General features: G+C 46.2%; 1 protein-coding gene across 3 annotated transcripts in view; it reads left to right on the top strand.

Annotated features, from left to right (window-relative positions):
* The window catches only part of CENPF (centromere protein F), a 389,482-nt gene that overhangs the window by 211,052 nt on the left and 152,550 nt on the right, over positions 1 to 25,880 (top strand). For all 3 annotated transcript variants that reach the window (XM_085612916.1, XM_085612917.1, XM_085612918.1), the window contains exon 13: positions 3,959 to 9,808. In XM_085612916.1, the coding sequence (XP_085469042.1) occupies positions 3,959 to 9,808 (5,850 nt within the window). The remainder of the gene's footprint in view (positions 1 to 3,958; positions 9,809 to 25,880) is intronic.

Here is a 25,880-nt window from a genome sequence, read left to right on the forward strand (position 1 = left end):
CACTTTTTTTTATAAACGTCAAAATTAATTTGGCATTTGCCCTCTAATTGAGTATTAATGGACCATGTACAATGTATATTGTAAATGAAAGGATATGGAATTGTATGCGTATAAAATAGTTTTTTACAATGGAAATGTGATAGCAATAAGCAAGAAATTACTTTTCTGCGAAATATTTTAATTTCCATTTGGTTGAATCAAAAGAAGCAAATTCCTTTTATATAAAGGGTGTTTAATACAAAATGTTTAAAGATGGCCGCCAAACTCGCATTGAAAATATTGTGTACCGAAATGTAGTCCATTGTTGATGTCTACTGTTTTGAATGACTATTTTAACTTTAATCAAATGGTGTGTCTACATCGTGAACAAGGCGGCGTGAAGCTGTCGAAATGCGTTGATGTAATCATCACTGCAAATAAAGAAATCGAATGACCTCTACCTCTTGGAGTGCTGGATAATTATTACTGAAACGTGATAATTTCATGTGTGTGTGTGTGTGTGTGTGTGTGTGTGTGTGTATATATGTATATTATCTACTGGCGGTCGCCAGTAGATAGTTATAGTTAGGACCGTGTTTCCATAGGAAATCTGAAAATTCTATTTTGAATAACTTTGGCGCCGGTTGACGAATCCTCGCGAAATTTTCAATACTAATGGGGCGCTCCGCTCAGCTCCTACCCTGAAAGTCTCGGGGTGATTCGGCAAGCGGGGGCTGAGAAAAAAGGGGGGTCCCAAAACGCGTTTTCCCCATGCATTTTCCCATAGGACATTTAGTCGAAGGTACAGCCCGAACGGCTGAACAGAATTACTTGAAATTTGGCAAAGAGGTAGTCCTCAGGTCAGGCATGTGCCTTTTGCATATATGGTGTCAATCTGTTCAGTAGTTCCTGAGAAAATTGCAGTTAAAAGTACATAAATATCTATAGGCGCTCACCGTGGGCGCACCATAATGTGCGCGAGCGTAATTCTAAATGGTGGTTACATGTCAGTCAACATTCAAATCGGTCGAAATCAGGAAGTGTCGGCCGCCATTTTTCGTGTTTTGTGTGTGACAGTGAAAAAGAAAGGTGGAGAACGTGAAATGGGGGCAGGGTAGAGAGTTCCTGACCCCCTAGCTTTTGTCAGGGGGTCCCTGAAGGACCCCGAAGGGTGAAAAAAACATTTTATTTTATTTTCAAAAAACCGCGGGGTGCGCGCACGGTGAAAAACCTTAAAAAAACCCCCCCAAAAAACCATTTTAAACGAGCCATTCCATATTACAGGATACAGTCAATCTATAACTATATACATAGGTAGCTTATTGTAAAATAAAAATATAAAAAATAAAACATACATAACTTAGCATTTAAAAAAACCTTACAAATTCACTTAAAAAACCATAGGTTTCACACACGTTATAGTTAGGAATTAGCATTTAAAAAACCTTGCAAATTCACTTAAAAAACCATAGGTTTCACACGTTATAGTTAGCTGGACATTTCACTCGTAAAAAACCATTGAAATTCCCCCGTTATAGTTAGTTCAGATAACTATAACTCGCGCGACTGCCACTCTATCACAAGGATGATTTCATCAGTGATGTCATGAGTGATGCCACTGACCATGTCATGAGTGATGTAATATGTGACGTCATCAGCAGTAGATTGCGGGCGCGCGAGTTATAGTTATCTGAACTAACTATAACGGGGGAATTTCAATGGTTTTTTACGAGTGAAATGTCCAGCTAACTATAACATGTGTGAAACCTATGGTTTTTTAAGTGAATTTATATATATATCTATATATATATTCATACCTATCTTTTTATATATGTTTTATACCTTCTTTTCTTTTTGTTTGCTTTGCATAGTCCTAGAGTTATCTCTTGAAGTGTTTCCTCTACCTCACGTGGTCTATGGCCATGATTGTTGTTCTTGCTTGCTATGCTTTTCTTAAGCTATTGGTTGGTGTTCACTGCATTACGTACTTCTATGGCTAGGAGCTTTGGCCCAGTAGATTTAGCTATTGTCTTTAGCCTTCCGCCTCTGTCTCTCCGGCCGGTTGACTTTTGTGGGGTGTTGTAGTACTATTTTTATGTGGAGAGTTCTTCCCACTCGTCTTATCCTACTGCCACAGTGTTTTTTACCATATTTTTGTACAGCTGCTGATTTGGTTCCGTCTAGGGATCTCCCTGAGTTTTTTGGTGGGATGTTTTCATCCCCACCCTCCATTCCTGGCTAGCGGTCTCTCTCTCTCTCTCTCTCTCTCTCTCTCTCTCTCTCTCTCTCTCTCTCTCTCTCTCTCTCTCTCTCTCTCTCTCTGTCTCTCTCTCTCTGTCTCTCTCTCTGTCTCTCTCTCTGTCTCTCTCTGTCTCTCTCTCTCTCTCTCTCTGTCTCTCTCTCTGTCTCTCTCTCTCTGTCTCTCTCTGTCTCTCTCTGTCTCTCTCTCTCTGTCTCTCTCTCTCTGTCTCTCTCTCTCTGTCTCTCTCTCTCTGTCTCTCTCTCTGTCTCTCTCTCTCTGTCTCTCTCTCTCTGTCTCTCTCTCTGTCTCTCTCTCTGTCTCTCTCTCTGTCTCTCTCTCTGTCTCTCTGTCTCTCTCTCTGTCTCTCTCTCTGTCTCTCTGTCTCTCTCTCTGTGTGTCTCTCTCTCTCTTGCTTTCTTTCTTTCTCTTTCTTTCTTTCTCTTTCTTTCTTTCTCTCTTTCTTTCTCTCTTTCTGTCTCTGTCTCTGTCTCTCTCTGTCTCGCTCTCTCTCTTTCTTATGCAGACCTGATAGCCTCGTCGGGGATCTTTCTTGGAATCTGCTCGGAGACCCTCCTCCGGCTCGGGTATCTCATTCGAAAGTTAGGAACTGCAGCTTGACGTCTCTTGTCTTATGTAACGCCATATCTGGTATAGACTAGATAGAGCTGCAGATTCCTTACCGACCCACCCATTCTCCCTGCTCTGTGAACTGATTCTGCTTTTCTTCCAGATCCCTTTTATTCTCTAATCTCTTGTGCCTTTTGTTGGTAAAAAACAAAAGACATGCCAAACAACCAATAATACATATTTTCAAAAACAGTTTTTTTGGGGAAACTGTTTCCATCGCGTTTTAGCACGAAAAGTAGTTGTTGAAGAAACGGACTTTGGAGGAAGGCTTATATGTACTCTGATGACATCACAACTGGTGGATGACGTAGTTACGGAGTTGTTCCGCACCCTCTACTGATGAAGAATTTCCGGAACCAGTCTGGCGCTTGGGGCTAATTCAAAGGTAAGGAATCTACGGCAAGATCTAGTCTCTACCAGATAAGGCGTTACCGAAGGTAAGTAACTTACTCATTTGTTATACAACCAAAAGTTGAATAGCTATTTACAATTAATCTCCATAGTAGAGTGATTCAGGCAGAAATGCATCAAATATGAACTGACGCCTCGGTCACCAGGCCATTATTTGCAATGCATTTGGGAAATTATAAACTGCTTCAGTGTGGTACCCTAAGCAATATCCAAAAATGTCATTCACCACAGACCACATAAGTCAACACGTGCATGTTGATCTGTACCACTGCAGCCAGCGAATGATGATCTGATGGTTAATGTTATAGCACTTATCAATGAAGTCACAAGTAGACTAATACATTTCAGGCCAGTCTTGCATTGGGGGCTCGTTGAAAGAGAAGGAAAATGCTGTTTTACATAGGCTGTGCAGGGGCTAAAGCTGGTTTAACAGGCCTCAGTCCACACCAGAGGACAAAAACCTACAGCTCCAGAAAATTAAAAAATGTAGGGGACCCCCAGTAATAGACAGGAATATTCTTATTAGCAAGGATAGCATTTCAGTAGCTTTAGTGTAAAGGAAGACTGACAGTGGCACCTTTTGGCTGAGGTAATGATGTTCTTAAATGTTGTGAATAATTGTTAAATGTACTACTCTAAAATGTTTCCCCACCCCCCAATATTTCCTGTTAATAAAAGGAGTCTGCGTTTATGTTTCAGACGTCTCAAGTTATCTTCAAACCAGAAAGTCATGGCATTCCACATCATCGTACTTATGAGAGAAATGTTGCTCTAAAGGATATGTTGCTCTCTGAAGTTATGAAGAAAGAGGTTGAAAATAGTTCTACTACTCTGATTTTGCAAAATCATGTTCAGCAAGAAGAGTGTAGTACACTGAATGAAAATAGTAAAAACTCTTCAGACTGCAGCACAGTGTTCATGAATATCAATCACAAATCTTCATCACCTGTTCTTATTGAGGAGCACAAGGTAATCGCTGATAATCTAACTGATTTGCAGAAATCTTCCAGTAAAAATCTCATTGTTCAAGGGGACACTAGGGAAAGCAAGAGTGAGGTTGCTTCCTTTCTCATTGAAAATAAAGATTTATTTTCAAGGCTTGATGCAAACGAGATAGAACTGAATGCCAAAGTTAGTACAATATTACAACTGGAAAGAAAAATACTGGAACTAGAAAATGAAAACAAGAAACTTCTTGAAGAAACACTATCAATGTCATCTGAAAAGGAGCAGCTTTCTCATAGTATGACTGATCTTCGAAATAACATTGTGGCCCTGACATCTGAATTAGAAATTTATAAAATCCAGCTCACTGAAGCCAGAGAGATGCTCAGTAATTCAGAAGGGTCAAAAGGACACTGGAATGAGAAATACTTACAAATAGAAAATGAACTTAAGAGGACAAAGTCAGAAAAAGCAAATATTGAAAATCATACTCTTGCATTGGAAGCTGATTTTGAGGAGCTTCATGTTAGGAGTCAGAAATTACAAAATGAAAATGATAATAAGTATAAGCTCCTTTCTAGCATAGAAGATAAGCTCACTTCAGTTACAGCTGAGAAAAACCAACTCCACCAAGAACTTTGTAGCTTAGCTGAGGAACATGAAGAATTGGGTCAAATGCATCAGAAACTAAAGGAAAAAGTGAAAGAGCTTGAATCTTGGAAAGTAGATTCCAGTGAGTTTATTAAGATACTAGAAGCAGAGATCAGGACACATAAAGCTTTCCAGGCCAAGGAATGTAGTGCAAGTCAATTAACAGTAGAAAATAGTAATGTCCTGCGTCTCACACAGGAATTTGAAAATAACACAGATGTGCACACAGTACAGACTGAAAATTCCGAAAACCAGATTAAAGTGCTAACTGAAGAGACAGAAATGCTTTTAAAGGCTTCTGAAGTTCTGAAGAAAAGGATAAGTGAGTTGGAATGTGAAAATATACAATTTTCAACATCTATTGAGCGCATACTTAAAGAAAAAATGGAAATTGCCTCAAAATTGAGTTTTACTGAAGGAGAAGTAGCTCAGATGACGAATGCCATGGAAACAATGAAAATATGTGCAGAGACGCAAGAGAGTGAAAAAAAGCTCCTTGTTGAAAAACTGAAAGAGAGTGAGCAGATATCAAGCACTCTTCAAGATAAAGTTGAGAGTCTACAGCATGGCTTAGAAATATCGGAGGAAAATTTAGAAAATATGAAAGTTAAAGTTAAGGCTTCCCAGATGGAGATAGATAGCCTAAAATCCTTCAATGGAGATATGACTGCAAAGACACAGGCGTTGAATTTGGAATGTACTGCGTACAGAGCCAAAAATGAAGAGTTGAAAGCAGAGCTGCAGAAAATAAAGGAAAACGTATCTGAATTAGAAACCTCTAAATTAACCATTGCAGACATTTTGGAAAAGTATGAAGACAAAAAAGAAAATATGCCTGAAGAATCCAAATGTATTGTTTCACAGTTGCAAAGTCAGGTTAAAGTTTTACAAGAGGAACTGTTTGAAAAGAGCCTCCTCAAGCTGGAATTTGAAAAGAATACAGAGCTGCAGACAATAATGCAGGAAGAAATCCAAAACCGATTAGGACAACTAATGGGAGAAAAAGAGCTACTTATCAAGACAACTGAAAATCTACAGATTAAGCTTGATGAATCCGAGGCAGAAAACTCCAGGCTGTGTCAGTCATTGAAATGCGCTCTTACTGAAAAATGTGAAATTATATCTCAATTGACCTCTACCCAGGAAGAGCTAGCTCAAATGCGGAGTGGCATAGAAAAACTGAAATTACATATAGAGTCTGATGAGAAAAAGAAGCGCCATCTAATTGAAAAACTGAAACAAAGTGAAAAGAAAACAGACTCCCTTAAGGACAAAATCAAACGTCTTGAAAGAGGTATTGTGATTGTTCCAGCTGAGTCATCAATAGAGGAGACAGAAGGTGGTTTAAAAGAATACCAGACTGAAAAATGTATACATTTGGATCTTAATACGCTTAGAGCAGAAAAGGAAGAGCTAAACAAAGAACTTCAGCAAACCCTAAAACAACTATCTGAATTTGAAGCCTCTCAGTTGAAAATTGCAAACATTATGATAAAGCATGAAGGCGAAAAGGCTAAATTAATAGAGGAGTCAAGCACTTCAGTTTTGTCACTGCAGACTCAGTTGAAAGATTTACAAGAAGTCGCTGAAAAGAACAATCTTATTCGTCTCAATCAAGACCTTGAAAGAAGAACTGGGATGCAGAGCTTACAAAATGAAGAACTCCAAAGCAACATAGAATATTTAAGTGAAGAAAAAAGAAGGCTATTAAAGGATTCTGAAACTCTAAAAGCTAGGCTGGCTGACTCAGAATCTGAAATCTCGAGACTTTCTAAAGCTTTTGAATGTGCACTTTGTGAAAGAAGTCAACTTGAGATGAGACTGACCTCTGTTCAAGAAGAAACATTTCGCATGCAATGTACTATTGAGGATCTGAAGATACAAATAGAATCAAAAGAGAAAGATAACAAAGACATGATTGAAAATCTGAAACTGAGTCAACGGAAAACAGATTCTCTGCATGACAAAATTGAGAATCTTGAGAGAAATATGCTCCTATCTGAGGAAAATTTGGAAGATGCAATTATTCAGGCTGAAAGTTCCAAAGAGGAAGCAGATAACTTAAAAACCCTGAATATTGACATGACAAAAAATATTCAAGATTTGGAATTTGAACTTCACACAATCAAAGCAAAGCATGAGAGTTTAATCAAAGAACTGGATCAATCTCGAGGACAAGTCAATGAATTAGAAGTCTTCAAATCACACACAGGTAAAATGTTAGACCAGTATGAAAAAGAAAAGATTCAAATGCTTGCAGACACCACATCTTCAGTTTCAGCACTGCAAGCGCAGATAGAGGAATTAAACAAGCAACTGGTAGAAGGAGATAATATTATGCTTATCAAGAAAGAATTTGAAAAGAATGCTGTAATGCAAATCACAAGGATTGAAGAACTCTTAAATCAAAATCAACAGTTGATAGAAGAAAAACAATTACTTTTGCAGAATTCTGAAACGTTACAAACAAAGCTAAGCGCCTCTGAATCTGAAGTCTCAAGACTTTCCAGTGAATTGGAATGCATAGTCACTGAAAGGAGTGACATTGAAACAAAGCTCAAATCTTCCGACGACGAAGTGGCCCATATGAAAATGCGCATTGAAGCCTTAACGTTGCAGATTGCATGTATTGAGAAAGAAAAACAGCGTATGATTGAAAAGTTGAAACAGAGTGAGAGGACAGCAGACTCCCTCAGGGACAAAATTGAGAGTCTTGAAAGAAACTTGGTCATGGCAGACGAAAATCTAGAAGACTTAATTATTCAGCTAGAAAGTACCAAAGAGGAGGTAGAAAGCCTAAAAGATCTGAAGGAAGACATGATTAAAAAGCTGGAGAACCTGAATTTTGAACTTGAAGGAGACAGAGCAAAGAATGAGGTTCTAAAAAAAGAGCTACAACAAACCCGAGAGCAAGCATCTCAAGCTGGAGCATCTCAAGAAAACATTTCATTAATCATTCAACAACATGAACAGGAAAAGATTAGAATGATAAAGGAATCTAATACCGTAATATCATCACTGGAAAACAAATTGAAAGATTTAAGCAAGTTAAATGAAGAACAAAGCAAACTGGTTCATCTTAGAGAGGAACATGAACAGAACACAGACATGAAGACATTACTGTTGGAAAAACTCCAAAACGAGGCAAAACACCTTAATGTGGAAAAGGAATTGCTTTTGCAAACCTCTGAAACTTTAAAAGCCAGGCTGAATGAGTCAGAAGCTGAAATCTCAAGACTCTCCAGTGCTCTTGAAACCATGCTTTCTGAAAAAGGAGATGTTGAACTAAGGCTAGCCTCATCCCATGAAGATGTTACTGACATTAAGAGTTGCAATGAAGCCCTGAAATTGCAGATGGTGTCCATTGAGAAGGAAAAAGAAGATTTGATTGGAAAACTTAACTTGAGTCAAAGGAAGGTAGACTTGCTTCAGGACAAAGTCAGAAGTCTTGAAGAAAATGTAGAACAACTAATGATTCAGACTGAGCCTTCCAAACAAGAGATTGAAAACTTAAAAGCCCTGAAAGATGACCTAATGAAAAAGCAGAAAGATCTGGCCTCTGATCACGAGTCTGAGAGAATTAGAAATGAAGGTTTGATTAAAGAACTACAACAAACACAGGAAAAGTTATCTGCATTAAAAGCTTCTCAGTTGAACCTCTCTCAATTGTTAGAACAATCTGAACAGGAGAAAAGTGAAGTGCTGTATAAATCAAAGTCTCTGTTGGATGACTTAAACAAACAAAAGAAAGAAAATGACAGTCTCTTACATCTTCAGAAGGAATTTGAGAAGAATGCAGAGATGCATACCTTACAGATAGAAGAGGTTCGCAGTCAAGTAAAGGAGAAGAATAAGGACATAGATTTGCTTTCACAGACATCTGAAACTTTGAGGTCAAAGTTGATTGAGTCAGAATTAGAAATTGCTAAACTTTCCAAGTCTCTTGAATGTAGCCTGGAGATTAAAGGTGATATTGAATTGAAACTGACTTGTACACAGGAACAAGTAGCAAAGATGCAACGTTTAATTGACGATTTGACCATTCTCCAAGAATCTAATGAAAAGGATAACCTACAGTTGAGTAAAACATGTCAAGAAACTGAACAGAAAGTAAACACTCTTCTGGCTAAACTAGAAAGCCTTGAAAGAGACTTGAACGTTTCTGAGGAAAATGAAAAACATTTGCATATTAAGACTCAAACTTACAAAGAGGAAGCAGAAACGTTACAGGCCGAAAAAGAAGACCTTAATGAAAAGCTAAAACAAGTGGGGTTGGAACTTGTTGCCATCCGAGAGGAAAAAGAGCTGGTACACTCAGAACTAGAGCAAACTCATGCAAAAATATCTGCGTTAGAAATAAGTCAGTCACTCATGTCAGAAAAACTTGAGAAAAGTATCCTGGAAAAATTAAAAGATGAGGAGGAGTCTAAATCCTATATATCCTCGTTGAAGTTGCAACTCAAAAACATGAGTGCTGAATTGGAGCTTTTCCGTAATGAGCAGGAAACTCTAAAATCCAAAGGGGAAGATCTGGCTAGTCAAATAGCCTGCTTGGAACAAGATAAGACTCAGTTGCAGCAGCAATTGAGGGAAACCCAAAGCAAGAACACACATTTACAGTCTTCTAATGAGGAATTGTTCAAAGAAATTAAAAAATGGGAGAGCAAAACCAATGAGACAACCCAAACAATCATCACATTGCAGCAACAAGTTACAGATGCAGAGCAGTGTAAAGAAAACCTTGAATCTGCTCTTGAGGCTGAGAAAGGGATCTGGGTAGAGGAGAAGAAAAAACTTCAGAGACATATGGAGGCGTTGGAGCAGAATATAGGGACCGTGTCTGCAGAGAAAGAAGCACTTCGAGATACTGTAGAAGCCCAACAGGTTTCTTTGATCAACTTTGAAAAAGAGATCACCTCTGCCAAATCAGAAAAAAGTGCACTTATTGATAAGGTAATATTCTGTTGGCTATATATAGATCTTCTGTAAATAACGTTCTTTCTGCAGTAGATACACCAATTAAAATGTTTAATGCAATGACAAATTTTACTGTACCCATCATTGCAAATTGAGAATTAGTAGAGTCTTTCCCTGGACCACTATTAATGCATCATCAGTAAATATGTATAGCTTTGATTAATTATTGGTAATCACACAAAAAAAGATGACGGACTGAATTCCGAACATTGTCACACATTCACCCCAGTACAGAGATCTGGGTCTAAATCCATTGTGTTTTTGCTCACCATGCCATTCCAGTTTGGACTCACCCATATCAGTCTTGACCCTGCACCCCATGGCGACAGTCCAGCCTGAACAGCCAGGCCAGGTACTTCCTGGACTGGAAACTAGCATTCTGGGACCGGTTTCGGGGTATCATCCCTGATTAGCCAGGCTAGCTTGTATCCAATGGCATATTGAGCACAGGACCCACGTCTGAGCATACCCGTCTCACTTGGGGTGACTATAACAACACAAAAAGATGAACGGAATGCTGACCATTGTCAAACATTCATCCCCAGTACAAAGATCTGGGCCTAAATCCATCGTTTATTTGCTCAACATGCCATTCCAGTTTGGACACAGCCATATGTACGTCAGTCTTGACCCTCCTCTTCATGTGAACAGTCCATCCCGAAATACCAGGCCAGGTCCTCCCTGGACTGGAAACAGGCATCCTGGGACTGGTTTCGGGGTGTCACCCCTCATCAGCCCAGATCTGTAACTGGGGGTGAATGTTTGTCAATGTTCAACATTCTGTCCATCTTTTTTTATTTTTTACTTTATTTTGGTAATCTTCATTACACAGAGTCCTCCTTCACAATTTACTCCTCTTCATCCAAGACTTTATCCAGGAGGTTTGATCCACCTGCATAGACAGAGCCCTGAAAGCCCTATGTAAACAAACATTTTTTAACTCCTACTCCTAATAGGGAAGTGTAAAAGGGTCCCACCCCTTACATAGGCTAAAGACTACAATGTCGAACCCCGTCCGGTGGGGAAGGGGTGCTGCCGGATTAAGATAAGGATTAGGAAAAGGAAGAGTTGGACTGTAATGAAGACTACCAGTAAGTAATCAAGGCATTGCCAGTTCACTGTATTCCTTTGTTGCCATCTTTATCTACAAGGAAATTACTAGCCGTAAGGCGGGCATGTGAGAAAGCACATGTACTCCGAGGAGTAATGCACAATTGCAGGAAAATGGTACACAGGCACTACATTACACATCAGAACTCAGCACAGCCAATCTGGAAGAGACAAGAAATTTTCCTGGCCTCAGCCCAAGAACCCTCTAGTAGAGTGGTGGTGGCAGAAGGTAATGGACCCTAGACTATTTAAAAAACATGGAAATATCTCAACTTGTAAAGGGAGGGAAACCAAAGCCTTTTCGCCCTGCTAATTCAAGCCAAAGTAAAAAGGCAGTGTCGGATCCCTGAAAGAGGAGATGCGATCCAGATAATTCCACATATTTCTGTCTACATCAATGGAATGTTTGGCCTCGTCAGCGGACAAGAAAAGAAAAAGGGCACAGGTAAGAAGTAACAATAGTCTGATTGAGAATGGAATTCAGTTTTTTTATGGGTAGAATCCATGGAAAGGCTCAGAACTAAAACTTCAGGAATTAATTGAAAAGGAATAAAATACAGAAGAGCCTCAATTTTCCACAGTTTCTGAGCAGCAATGACAGCAGCTAAGACTCGAAGGTGGAAGGCATAAGACCAGTGGTGACCCAGGACATCCCCCAAACTTTGTAAAGTAAAAGAGCTGAAAGGACCAGGCCCAATGTGTACCCAGCTCTCAAAAAACCCACACAGGACAAATGCTAACTATAGCAGTGGGGCGGGATGTGTAGAACATTAGAAAGAATTCTAGCAGTGGTTGCAGAACGAATAGTGGAAGTCTAATTGGACTTCTGGTTAGCTAGAGCTATTCCTGAAGACATCTCCTGACTACACAGACTAAGTGTTCACACTCCAGGGTGTCTTGTGGAGATGAGGACGTGAGCAGGAACCGGGCACCAGAAAGGGACGGCAGACAAGGGAGGAGCCATTCTTGACCTAAAGGCATTTCCCGGGGAAGGAGGGACCCAAACTTCTTTTCCTGACAGGAGCCATCAGTATGGCCTGTGTTTTCTTCCTCCGAACCATGAGGAGAAACCTCTCAATAAGAGGAGCAAAGGGAAAAGCAAATGGTAACGGAGCAGTTCACAGAAAGTACAGTGCATCCACTCCATTGCCACCAGATCCCTAGTCCTTGAGAATTACAGGAGATGAGTGTCCTCACAACATGAAATGAGGTTGATATGTATCTGTCTGGACTGGTGGTAGATTTGCTGGAAGAGCACCAGTCATAGAAGTCTCACTGGAAGACAGTTGGATCATGTTCATCTTCAATTTGTCCCTTACTGGGATGTAGATGACAGTGAGAAAGACCAGGTGAGGTGCTTCCAGGAGCAGATCTGTTAGACTACTGACAGCAGGAAATGAGAGTTGCCTAAATCACGGAGAGCTGGTTTTCTGCTCTCACCAGAACTGTATGACTCAGTAGAGAGGTAGCAAAGATCAGGATGGCCTTGAAAATAGCTGGTAGTTCTCTTCCAGGGGATCCTCATCAATAGTGATGAGTACCGAATAGTTTCACCCACGTTATGGGTTCCCGAATCACTTATTAAAAATGTTTTATATATATTTATATATTTATTCTTTTATTTATATTCACTGATAAAAACAAAGGTTACAGGGGTGTTATAGTTCGGAATTAGCATTTGAAAAACCTTAGCAATTCACTGAAATACCAAATGTTACCGGGACGTTATAGTTAGGAAATGGAATAAAAATAACCTTAGAAATTCACTGAAAATAATCATAGGTTACAGAGACGTTCTAGTAAGGCTCAGGTTTCACTCGTACAAAACCAATTAAATTAAGCATTTATAGTTAGCTGAGCTAACTATAACTCACGGCCCTGCAATGCACTGCTTATGCTCATACATTACATCACTCATAACGTGGTCAGTGACATCACTGATGACATCTCAAATGACATCACCCAGGGCACCCACTCATCTGTTGGGGACTGCGGGGGGAGCCTGAAGGTCCTCACGGTCCCTGCTGGCTCCCCGAGTCCTGCGAGAGTCGGAATTGCTTTTGCCATAGTTGGCTCCTAAACATGTAGCTCCCTGTGCCCAAAAGCAATTCTGCTTGGCTTAGAGTAAGCAAGAGCATTTTACATTATCCCACTTACTCAGAGCAGAGTTTGCTATGCCATACCAAACTGCAGTGTCCCGGGGGTGGGCAACCCGGGACATTGCAGGAGCCGGCCCTGGATGGGGGGGGGGGGTGGGGGGGGGGGGGGGATCACCTAGGGCCATTATTAGCTCCAGGAGGGAGGCTGCTCGCCCGACCTTCCAATGTTAATTTAGCCCCGGGAAGGTTGCAGTTCCCGAGGCGGCGGGGGTTCCCAGGGGGCACCCTGATTTAATTCTAGCCCAGGGGAGGTGCGCCTCCCACATTAATGTTTAATTTTACCACCTGCAGTGCCCCTCCTGCAGCCAAAAGTGGACCTGGGGACTGCCACCCCACTGGGCCAGCTCCTGCTGTGTCTCTGGGAGCCCACCCCTGGACATAGGTGTTTGCTATGGCTTGGCGGGAGCTTTTTCTCTCCTTTCAAGCCATAGCAAATTGCGCTCCACTTTGGGCAAGCAAGAGCATTTTTCTCTTGCATGCTCAAAGCTGAGCACAATTGCTTTGACAGACAGGGATGTGCATGTTAACATCTCCCTCTCTGTCAAAGCAATGTCGGCTCCAGCCTTAAACACAGGTTTTGCAGCTACCAACAAAAATGATCTTTGAGGTCCAACTCTCAGAACTTGCTCTGCAAACCTTGCTATGCTAAGTCATGCATTGGGGGCAGATCCTTCACGGTGGTGGCGGCCAGGCTGTGGAACTCCCTGCCGACTAATATGCGCCTGATTCAATCTGAACTTGTGTTCAGAAAAACTTTGAAGACCTGGCTTTTTAGCCATGGCTAGAACATTTTGGCTATGCACCTCTCATGCCTGCCCACTATAGCGCCGGGACACCTCTGTTTGAGGTAGCTGTTGCGCTCTATAAATGCTGATATTATTTTTATTATGAGGACCCCGGACCGCAATCGGCCCGCAGAGTGGGCCCCCTCCCTTTAAGTTAATATTAAAAATGTTTTTATAAAAGGCCAGGTCCCCAGAGGATGGGGTCCCCGGGGCCAAAGTTCGACTGGGCAGGGGGTGTCACAGAGCCCCCTCCCCCATTTGCGAAAAAGGCCTGACCTCTGGGCTGAAATTGGTCCAGGGAAGGGGGGGGTGGGCATCCGGCTCGCCCACCTAAAAAAGAAAATGACAGGCAAGTCGCCGGAGGCCCTGCCCCTTTCTCCGCCACTTTGCAAAAGCACCCCTTGCTGGTTTGGGGATGATGCCCCCTGGCTGCAGAGAGTCCTTGGGGGGCCAACAAGCCCTCCTGTTACCTCCAGTAAGTCCCACCGATCGGGATTGTTGAGAGATCTTCAGAGGCCACACCCCCTTTTTCCACCATTCCGAAAACGCCCCTCCTGGTGCACTGCTGGTTGGGGGATGAAGTCTCCTTGGCTCGAGAGGGTCTTTGGGGTCCAACTACCCCTCTTGTTACCTCCAGTAAGTCTTGAACTGTGGGATTGCTGAGAGGCCTTTGGTGGCCAGGTCACTTTTCTTTACCACTCTGCAAACGCGCCTCCTGGTGCACTGCTGGTGGGGTTGATGAATTCGCCATGGCTGCTGAGGGTCCTTGGGGGCCAACTACCCCATCTGTTATGTTCAGTAAGTCCCACACTGCGGGATTGCTGAGAGATTGTTGGAGGGCACACACCCTTTTTTCACCACTCTGCAAACATGCGTCCTGGTGCACTGCTGATTGGGTGATGACATCTCCTTGGCTCCAGAGGGCTCATTGAGGCCGCCTACCCCTCCTGTTACCTCCAGTAAATTCCACATTGTGCGACTACTATGAGGACTTTGAGCGCCATTCTCCCTTTCTCCACCAATCTGCAAACGCGCCTCTGGACACAACACAGGTTGGGGGATGAAGTCCTCTTGGATGCTGAGGGACTTTGGGGGCCAAGAAGTCCTCCTGTTACCTCCATTGAGTAACTTACAACGGGATTCTCGAGAGCTGGTTGGAGGCCTCGCCCCCTTTCTCATCCACTTCGCAAAGGCGACTACCAGTTAGAAAACTATAGAAATTCATTAAAAAGAAAAATGTTACAGGGATGTTCTGGTTAGGATCAGGCCTGGGCGTAGTGGGGCTACGTGAAGCAGCGCGTAGTGTGCCCAAATCTACGCACACTCGCGCGCTCCACGTAGCCCCACTACGCGCCGCCCGCCTCCCACCCGCCTTCCTTTTAAAATAATATCAAGTATAATAAAAACATTAAATAGAATCACTTACCTGCAGTGCGGCATCTCCGGGGCTCCCTCTTCCTCGTTCCCAACTTCTTTACACAAATGCGCATGCGCGGACGCCCGCGCATGCGCATTTCTCACAAATGTGTATGCGCGGACGCCCGCGCATGCGCATTTCTCGCGAGAAATGCGCATGCGCGGGCGCATGCGCATTTGTGTAAAGAAGTTGGAAACGAGGAAGAGGGAGCCCCGGAGACGCTGCGCTGCAGGTAAGTGATTCTATTTAATGTTTTTATTATACTTGATATTATTTTAAAAGGAGGGCGGGTGGCGGGCGGCAAGCAGCTCTACTCCGCCCTGGCGTGTGCGTAGCGCAGCCTGCTACGCCTACTTCGAAAACTGCGAAGCAGGCAGCGCTACGTACACTCCGTGGGCGAAGCGGAGTGCTACGTCCGGGGTTAGTTAGGATATAGATTTTGGAAAACCTTAGATATTCACTGGGAAAAAAAGTTACAGGGACTTTCTAGTTAGGTTCAGATTTCACTCATTCAGAACCAGTGCAATTCAGCAGTGTTAGACCTGTCAGCCCTTTGGGTGATCCCTCCTCATCATTATTTATTTTGTCCCACTTTTGCCTCAAACCCTGTTTGAATTTTTCCTTTTTGGGAACCACCAGACTTTTTCGTGTTGCTACAGATTCAGGGAGCCATTTTAGCTACCCCTGAAACTTCTGTCTGAGGGCCTGAAGCACAAAATGGTGGCCACCTGTGACATCACCAGCATCCACTGGAACCTACCAGCACCTTCCAGAACATTCCAGAAGATTCCAGAACTCTGTGACAGTTGGAGGCGGTTTAGAATGTTGGGAGGTTAAGACAGAGTGTTGGCAGTTGGAGCTGGCAGTTGGCACCTGACTGGTGAAGAGAGAGGAGCACAGCAGTGAAGGAGGAAGGAGTGAAGCAGCAGGGGTGGAAACTTGTGCCTGGAGTGGGGTCCATAAACCCACCCTTGATACTGGTCCCTACTGATGGATCCCAGCCTATAGCCCTGTGTGGGAAGAAGTCAGAAGAAAACCATCCTAAGGACCTGGACAGCAGGAACAGGCCTTAGAACCAAGAAAGCAGCAAGATTCTGACCTGAGAACTGGTTTCCCTGGAGCCTGGCGTCGAGTAGCCTGAGACCTGGAGCCCGAGGTGGAGAAGCGGCGCTGACTGAAGTAGCAGACGTCGTACCCGGAGCCGCCTGAGGTCGTGAGAGGGCGCCGACGGGGGTCGAGAGGAATACCAGAGGTCGAGGAGGAAGTGAACCGAGGTCGAGCGAGCGGCGTCATCGGAGGAGTGAAGTCCGCCCTCCGGAGTCGTCGGAGACCGAGGTAGAGGTGAACCGGAGGTCGGGAGTGAGGATCGCACTCCGGAGTCGCCCGGAACCTGAGAGGAGGAGCACCGGAGGTCGGGGGTGAGGATCGCACCCCGGAGTCGCCGGAAGTCGACATCGAGGCCAGGCCGGCCGACGTCATCGGAGTCGAGAGCGCCATCGGACCGGAGCCGCCCGAAGTCGACATCGTGAAGAGACTGCCCGACGTCGTCGAATCGGAGGTAGAGATCGAACCGAGGCCGCCGACATCGGACCGGAACCGCCTACCGGCGTCGACAAAGAACTGACACTGTGCCGAGGCCGCCGAGACCGAACCGGAACCGCCTCACGGCGTCGACACGACTCCAGCGGCGTCGGAACATCAGAAAAGGGCAGTAAGTGGAGTAGAGGGCGCCTAAGGCCCTGTGGAGACCTGAGAGACTACTCTAAGGGGCTAGGGAGGTGCTGAAACCCACCTGACTGTGCCTGGGGTGAACTGGGACTAACCTAGAGAGGTTGTGTGGAGAGGAAAGCCAGGGCATTGGAATTCCCCCCTTTGATCTACCTCAGTTTAGGCCTCAGCCTTTGCCTCAGCCAGGGAGTAGGACCCCCCAAGCCTTCCACACCCTACAAGTTGTGCCGGGGCCAAATCAGCCCTTAAGTATTGAAGTGTCATCTGATTCATGAGTGTTATTGTATACTTCTAATTATTTATTGGGGAAACTGTATTTATTAAGTTCTTATCTATTTAATGCTGCACTGTATTTATAGGTCCACAGGACTTGTTGGTGTACAGTATTTATTGGTACAGTATTTATTGGTACAGTATTTATTACCTCAAAGTATTTAATTGTCTGTATATATTGCACTTGTATTTATGCCCTGTTATTTATGATCACCCCTATTTATTTCAGCAAACAGCAAATATTTATTTGACCTGCTCTATTTAAGAATTTGTATATTGTGATTGTTATTTATTTTCCCAATCAGCAACTAAGAGAAAAAGATAAAGAAGAATATTTTCATAATTTTTACGGTGTAGAGTCGTTTTTGGAACGGATGCACGCATGGTTATTGTATGGGTATATTGTATGCTTAGCACTGCGCCTGTTTCCTGACCACTCGAGCCAAGCTACCACAGTGTGTTCGGGGAGTCCACCACCACCCTGCGGAGTGGGAGTGGGCTGTTTCCAACATAAATTGGTGTTCAGTGGTGGGATAGAGCTGTGCCTACATATACTCAACAATAACTGTGGGTAGTCCATAGGCCTACACCGGGAGTTTTCTCAAAGCGGCCTTCCTAATTGTGGGTTTTTGTTTTTTCCAAATTTACTCTGGTGGTGGGAGGAGGTATTATTAAAGGTACCCCCCTGCATTGTTACTGCACAAAACCTGTCCTCTAACCTGAGTGGGCAAGATGGAGTTTGTTCTTGAAAATCTAGACACGTACACTGTGGCCCAACTCAGGGAGTTTTGCCAGCGAGAGGGGGTGTACTGTCCCCCAGGAGCAAAGAAGGGTGCACTTCAAACCAGCTTAAGGGCTTGGGGGGAGGCACGCAGGGAAAGCAAGGCTGAGGAAGAAGACAGGGATGGAGAGCCTGACCCCGAGGGGGCTGAGATGTACCAACCTGAGGTGGGGAACCTGTCCGCAGGGCCCAGGACACTTTCTAGGGGGGGCAGCCGTGCCTCTAGCGGGGGCTTGTCTGAAGTGGAGTTAGCAGACCGGAGGGAGAAAAGACAGCTCACATGGGACTTAGCAAAGCTGGAGAAGGAAAAGGAGGAGCAGAGGATGGCCCATGAATTGCGCCTGAAAGAAATAGATCTTCAGATTTTGCGAATCGGGGCACAACCTGTTCCCAATGGTGGCAGCCAAAACCAAGAGTCCACCAGGGAATCCAAACCTTACCTGCCAAAGGACATTGTAGCGAGCTATGGGGCAGGTGACGACATCGCCAAGTGGCTAGCAGCCTATGAGGTCTCATTGAGGGCCCATGGGGTTCCAGCGAAGTATTGGGGAGGGGGACTGTATAAATACATGCCTCCAGCTGGTAGGGATGCTTTATTGGCCCTCGAAGAGGATGAGCAAACCCACTATCCCACCATGAAACTGGCGCTCATCAGGAAGTTTGGACTTACTCCGGAAAAGTACAGACAGAAGTTCAGGGGTAGTCACAAACTGGGCACACAGAATTGGGTGGACTTCCTGGACTATGCAAAGAAGGCACTGGAAGGTTGGATTCAGGGCAGTGAAGTAAGGAACTACGAGGAGCTGTTTGACCTAGTGTTGAAGGAACACCTACTCGAGAAATGTTTCCCTGAACTGCGGCAACACCTGGTGGATAGCAAGCTGACCAGTCCCCGGAAGCTTGCTGAGGAGGCGGACATTTGGGCTAGTACCCGGGTGTCCACAAGGGGGACTGGAGGGGATACTCAAAAGACCGGACAGGGCGCCCCCCAGAAGAAAGAAGGAGGGGAAAAGAAAAAGGAGTTCTCCAAAGGCCCCCAAAATAACTTCCAAGGGAAGGGAACAGGATTCACCTCTAAGGCTAACCCTCCCAGAAACCCTAATCCTGGCCAGAGTCAGCAGCCAAGGGTTGTCCATTGCTACGAGTGCGGTGGCGTTGGACACTATAAAGGAGATCCGAAGTGTCAGAAACGCTCACCCCCTCCCACTGGAGGAAAGCCCCCCGGAGTAGCTAGTGTAGTGCTCGGGGAGGAGATGCCCTTAACTAAGGGAAGGGAGTGGGCGGGTGTCACTTTAGTGTCCCTGGGAGAACGGGAGATGGTTCCTAAGATCCAGGTGCCCGCAAATACTGCAAAGTATGGGCAGTGGATCACCATCAATGGCCAAAGAGGGGAGGCTCTGAGAGACACAGGAGCCAGTATGACTATGGTACGTAGCCAACTGGTGTCTCCAGAGCAAGTCATTCCCGATGTACTCCACCCAGCCGCGATGGCTGACGGCAGAACCGGCCACTATCCCGTGGCTGAGGTTCCCTTTGAATGGGGGGGGGTTGCAGGTTCACTTCGAGTTGCCGTAAGCCCTGCCGTGCCAGTCGATTGTCTGCTGGGCAATGACATGGAGCACAACGCTTGGAAGGAGGTGGAATACCGGACTCATACCGAGATGCTGGGTACACCTGACTGGGCCTGTGTTAGCACAAGGTCCGTGACTACCCGAAGAGGGAGTTCATTCCGGCTGGAGCCTGGAACAAAGGCCCAGCCAGCTGCCAGTCAAGGGAAGAACCGAGGACAGGAGGAGCCTGCCTCGGCGTCTCCACCCCGTAGGACGGATAGGCCACCGGAGGTGGTGGACCAGGAGTCTGCGGAGGGGGACGTTACCAACCTGGAGGACCTACCCATCCCGGCCGAGTGGCACGTGGAGGGAGGCCCGTCCAGGGAGGAATTCTGCCAGGGCCAGAGGGAGTGCCCTACCCTTGAGGGGCTGAGGCGACAGGCCGAAGCCCAGGCAGCAGGGAACGTTGAAGGGAACTACAGTGTTTACTGGGAGGATGGCCTCCTCTACAGTGAACCCAAGGCACCCCTACATGGATCGTCACGAGCCTTGGTAGTCCCTCAACGTTATCGAGCCTTCCTTTTAGAGTTGGCTCACGAGATACCATTGGCAGGACACCTGGGGCAAGACAAGACCTTCGCCCGTCTTGTCCCACACTTTTATTGGCCTCAGATGAAAGTGTCGTCCGATACCTACTGCCGGACATGTGTGTCTTGCCAAGCCAGTGGGAAAACAGGGGTGAAGCTGAAAGCTCCCCTGGAACCACTTCCTGTCGTTAGCACCCCCTTTGAAAGGGTGGGCATCGACATTGTGGGTCCGTTAGATCCGCCAACATCAGCTGGTCACAGGTTTATCCTGGTTCTGGTGGATCATGCCACACGGTACCCAGAGGCAATACCTCTGAGGACCATAACAGCACCTGTTGTGGCTAGGGCCCTGATGGGAATCTTTACCCGAGTGGGTTTTCCCAAGGAAGTTGTGTCCGACAGGGGGACCAACTTCATGTCGGCATATATGCGGGCAATGTGGAAGGAGTGTGGAGTGACCTACCGGTTCACAACTCCTTACCACCCCCAGACCAATGGTCTGGTGGAGAGGTTTAACAAAACCTTGAAGGGCATGATCCGAAGTCTGCCTGAAAGCCTGCGGAGGAAATGGGACGTCCTCCTACCCTGTTTACTTTTTTCTTACAGGGAAGTGCCACAGAAGGGAGTGGGCTTCAGCCCCTTCGAGCTTCTGTATGGGCACCCTGTACGTGGACCTCTTAACCTGGTGAGAGACGGATGGGAAAGAACTCCCAGAAAGCTCCCCCAGGATGTGGTGAGCTACATGCTGGCCTTCCGGAGCCAAATGGCTAAGTTGTGGAAGCAAGCTTCTGACAACCTGGAAGCCAGCCAAGCAGTGATGAAGGCGTGGTATGACCACAACGCTCACCCGGTGGAGTTGGAGCCTGGCCAGAAGGTGTGGGTGATCGAACCGGGAGAGCTTAGTGCCCTCCAGGATCGCTGGTCAGGACCCTTTGAGGTGTTGGAGAAGAAGGGTAAGGCTACCTACTTGGTGGACCTGAAGACCCCTCGTCAGCCCCTGCGGGTGCTGCATGCCAACCGCCTCAAACCCCACCACGAGAGGCCCGAAGTCATCTTGATGATGGTGACTGACGGAGGAGAGGACGTGGAAAGCGAGCCTCTCCCTGATCTGTTTGCGTCTCAAGAAAAGGATGGGTCGGTGGAGGGAGTGATTCTCTCCCCATCTCTAACTCCTGAACAGCAGGAGGACTGTCGCCAGGTCCTGGGGCAGTACTCCTCGTTGTTCTCCCTTGTCCCGGGTAGGACTCACCTGTGCGTCCATGACGTGGACACAGGAGACAGCCCACCTGTGAAGTCCAAGATCTACCGGATGTCAGACAAGGTGAAGGCCAGCATTCATAGTGAGGTCACTAAGATGCTGGAGCTAGGAGTGATTGAACCTTCTAGCAGCCCCTGGTCCAGTCCGGTGGTGTTAGTACCAAAAGCTGCACCACCGGGTGCCCAACCAGAACTGAGGTTCTGTGTGGACTACCGGGGACTGAATTCAGTGACAAAAACTGATGCTCATCCGATCCCTAGGGCAGATGAATTAATTGACCGGCTGGGAGCTGCCCAATATCTAAGTACCTTTGACCTTACTTCGGGGTACTGGCAGATCTCTTTGACTGATGGAGCAAGGGAAAGGTCAGCCTTCTCCACGCCCAATGGCCACTACCAGTTCTGTGTGATGCCCTTTGGGCTCAAGAACGCACCTGCCACGTTTCAGCGCCTGGTAAACCAGATCCTCACCGGGATGGAGAGTTTCTCTGCTGCTTATCTGGATGACATAGCCGTCTTCAGTAACAGCTGGGAGGATCACTTGCGTCACCTGCAAGCTGTTCTCCAGGCCCTGAGACAAGCTGGATTGACGATCAAGGCCAGCAAGTGCCAGATCGGGCAGGGGTCGGTAGTGTACCTTGGACACCTGGTGGGTAGGGGAACGGTGCAACCCCTCCAGGCGAAGATCGAGGCCATCATGGCCTGGGAACCCCCCAAGACACAGACTGAGGTCCGAGCATTTTTGGGCCTCACGGGATATTACCGCCGCTTCGTGAAGGGGTACGGTACCATCGTAGCCCCCCTCACGGAGCTCACGTCCAAGAAACAACCTCGACGGGTAGTCTGGACGGAGGCTTGTCAGCAAGCCTTTGAGAAATTGAAGAAAGCCATGTGCGAGGCCCCGGTCTTAAGGGCCCCAGACTTTTCCAAGAAGTTCATTGTCCAGACAGATGCATCAGAACATGGCATTGGGGCAGTGTTATCGCAACTCAACGAAGAGGGTCTGGATCAACCCGTGGTCTTCCTATCCCGGAGACTACTTCCCAGGGAACAGAAGTGGAGTGCAATAGAGCGTGAAGCCTTTGCAGTGGTATGGGCTCTGAAGAAGTTGCGGCCATACCTGTTTGGCTCGCACTTCCTGGTTCAGACCGACCACAGACCCCTTCGTTGGCTGATGCAAATGAAGGGGGAGAATCCCAAGTTGTTGAGGTGGTCTATTTCCCTACAGGGAATGGACTTTCAGGTGGAACATCGGCCTGGAGTGGACCACGCCAATGCAGACGGTCTCTCAAGGTATTTCCGCCTTAGTGATGAGAACTCCCAAGGGGTTGGGTAGCTCTCCCCACTTTCAGCTGGGGGGGACGCGTGTTAGACCTGTCAGCCCTTTGGGTGATCCCTCCTCATCATTATTTATTTTGTCCCACTTTTGCCTCAAACCCTGTTTGAATTTTTCCTTTTTGGGAACCACCAGACTTTTTCGTGTTGCTACAGATTCAGGGAGCCATTTTAGCTACCCCTGAAACTTCTGTCTGAGGGCCTGAAGCACAAAATGGTGGCCACCTGTGACATCACCAGCATCCACTGGAACCTACCAGCACCTTCCAGAACATTCCAGAAGATTCCAGAACTCTGTGACAGTTGGAGGCGGTTTAGAATGTTGGGAGGTTAAGACAGAGTGTTGGCAGTTGGAGCTGGCAGTTGGCACCTGACTGGTGAAGAGAGAGGAGCACAGCAGTGAAGGAGGAAGGAGTGAAGCAGCAGGGGTGGAAACTTGTGCCTGGAGTGGGGTCCATAAACCCACCCTTGATACTGGTCCCTACTGATGGATCCCAGCCTATAGCCCTGTGTGGGAAGAAGTCAGAAGAAAACCATCCTAAGGACCTGGACAGCAGGAACAGGCCTTAGAACCAAGAAAGCAGCAAGATTCTGACCTGAGAACTGGTTTCCCTGGAGCCTGGCGTCGAGTAGCCTGAGACCTGGAGCCCGAGGTGGAGAAGCGGCGCTGACTGAAGTAGCAGACGTCGTACCCGGAGCCGCCTGAGGTCGTGAGAGGGCGCCGACGGGGGTCGAGAGGAATACCAGAGGTCGAGGAGGAAGTGAACCGAGGTCGAGCGAGCGGCGTCATCGGAGGAGTGAAGTCCGCCCTCCGGAGTCGTCGGAGACCGAGGTAGAGGTGAACCGGAGGTCGGGAGTGAGGATCGCACTCCGGAGTCGCCCGGAACCTGAGAGGAGGAGCACCGGAGGTCGGGGGTGAGGATCGCACCCCGGAGTCGCCGGAAGTCGACATCGAGGCCAGGCCGGCCGACGTCATCGGAGTCGAGAGCGCCATCGGACCGGAGCCGCCCGAAGTCGACATCGTGAAGAGACTGCCCGACGTCGTCGAATCGGAGGTAGAGATCGAACCGAGGCCGCCGACATCGGACCGGAACCGCCTACCGGCGTCGACAAAGAACTGACACTGTGCCGAGGCCGCCGAGACCGAACCGGAACCGCCTCACGGCGTCGACACGACTCCAGCGGCGTCGGAACATCAGAAAAGGGCAGTAAGTGGAGTAGAGGGCGCCTAAGGCCCTGTGGAGACCTGAGAGACTACTCTAAGGGGCTAGGGAGGTGCTGAAACCCACCTGACTGTGCCTGGGGTGAACTGGGACTAACCTAGAGAGGTTGTGTGGAGAGGAAAGCCAGGGCATTGGAATTCCCCCCTTTGATCTACCTCAGTTTAGGCCTCAGCCTTTGCCTCAGCCAGGGAGTAGGACCCCCCAAGCCTTCCACACCCTACAAGTTGTGCCGGGGCCAAATCAGCCCTTAAGTATTGAAGTGTCATCTGATTCATGAGTGTTATTGTATACTTCTAATTATTTATTGGGGAAACTGTATTTATTAAGTTCTTATCTATTTAATGCTGCACTGTATTTATAGGTCCACAGGACTTGTTGGTGTACAGTATTTATTGGTACAGTATTTATTGGTACAGTATTTATTACCTCAAAGTATTTAATTGTCTGTATATATTGCACTTGTATTTATGCTTTGTTATTTATGATCACCCCTATTTATTTCAGCAAACAGCAAATATTTATTTGACCTGCTCTATTTAAGAATTTGTATATTGTGATTGTTATTTATTTTCCCAATCAGCAACTAAGAGAAAAAGATAAAGAAGAATATTTTCATAATTTTTACGGTGTAGAGTCGTTTTTGGAACGGATGCACGCATGGTTATTGTATGGGTATATTGTATGCTTAGCACTGCGCCTGTTTCCTGACCACTCGAGCCAAGCTACCACAGTGTGTTCGGGGAGTCCACCACCACCCTGCGGAGTGGGAGTGGGCTGTTTCCAACAAGCAGTTATAGTTAACTGAGCTAACTATAGCTTACCCCCCGTAATACAGTGCATATGACCTCGCATATTATATCACTTGCATGATCAGTGACATCACTGATGTCATCTCAAATAACATCACGGTTTACATCATCCACATAACCACACACACCCACACAACCTCTCATATGCCTACTCACACACATCATACACATCATACACTGACCAACACCAGTACTCACATACTCACTCACTCCTCCAAAGGCGCTCACACACTCACTCGTACAGCCACTCATGCACCCAGTTACTCACCCATACAGCCACTCACACAGCCACACACTTACCCATACAGGTAATCACACATCCACTTATTTACCCATAGTCACTCACACACACCAACTCACTCACCCATATAGCCTTTCAACACAGCCACTCACCCGTACAAGCACTCACACACTCACACCACCACTTACATACCCATTCATACATCAAGGTAAGAACTCGCACATCTGCTCACTCACCTCTCCAATACAGCCACTCATATACCAGCCCATTTAACCAAACACCCACTCAGCCACTCACTCACCCATACACCCACTTACACACTGAGTCACTCATACAACCATTCAGACACCCACTCACTCACCCATACAGCCACTGATACCTACTTGCTCACCAATACAGCCACACAGCATTTCTCTCACCCACACAGCTACTCACACATCCACTTATACGCCCATACAGCCGCTTACACACCCATGCACACAAGGATACAGTCACACAGCCACTCACAAAATGTTGGAAGTAGTATCACTCCGTAGTAGTGCACCTAATATACTAATTTGACTTTTGTAGTAGGTTACTATGTATGTTTAACACCGATAAACTCTTAAAAACACACTTAGTTGATAATGTCATGAGTGACGTAATCTTTAAGTCATAAGCAGTGCATTGTGGGATTGAAAATTATAGTTAGCTCAGGTAACTATAACAGCTCAATTTCACAGATTTTGTATGAAGGGAAATCTGAGTCTAACTATAGCGTCCCTGCAACCTTTGTTATTTTCATTGAATATAT

This window comes from Triturus cristatus, chromosome 6 (genome assembly GCF_964204655.1).
Source record: "Triturus cristatus chromosome 6, aTriCri1.1, whole genome shotgun sequence".
NCBI classification, from domain to species: Eukaryota; Metazoa; Chordata; class Amphibia; order Caudata; family Salamandridae; genus Triturus; species Triturus cristatus.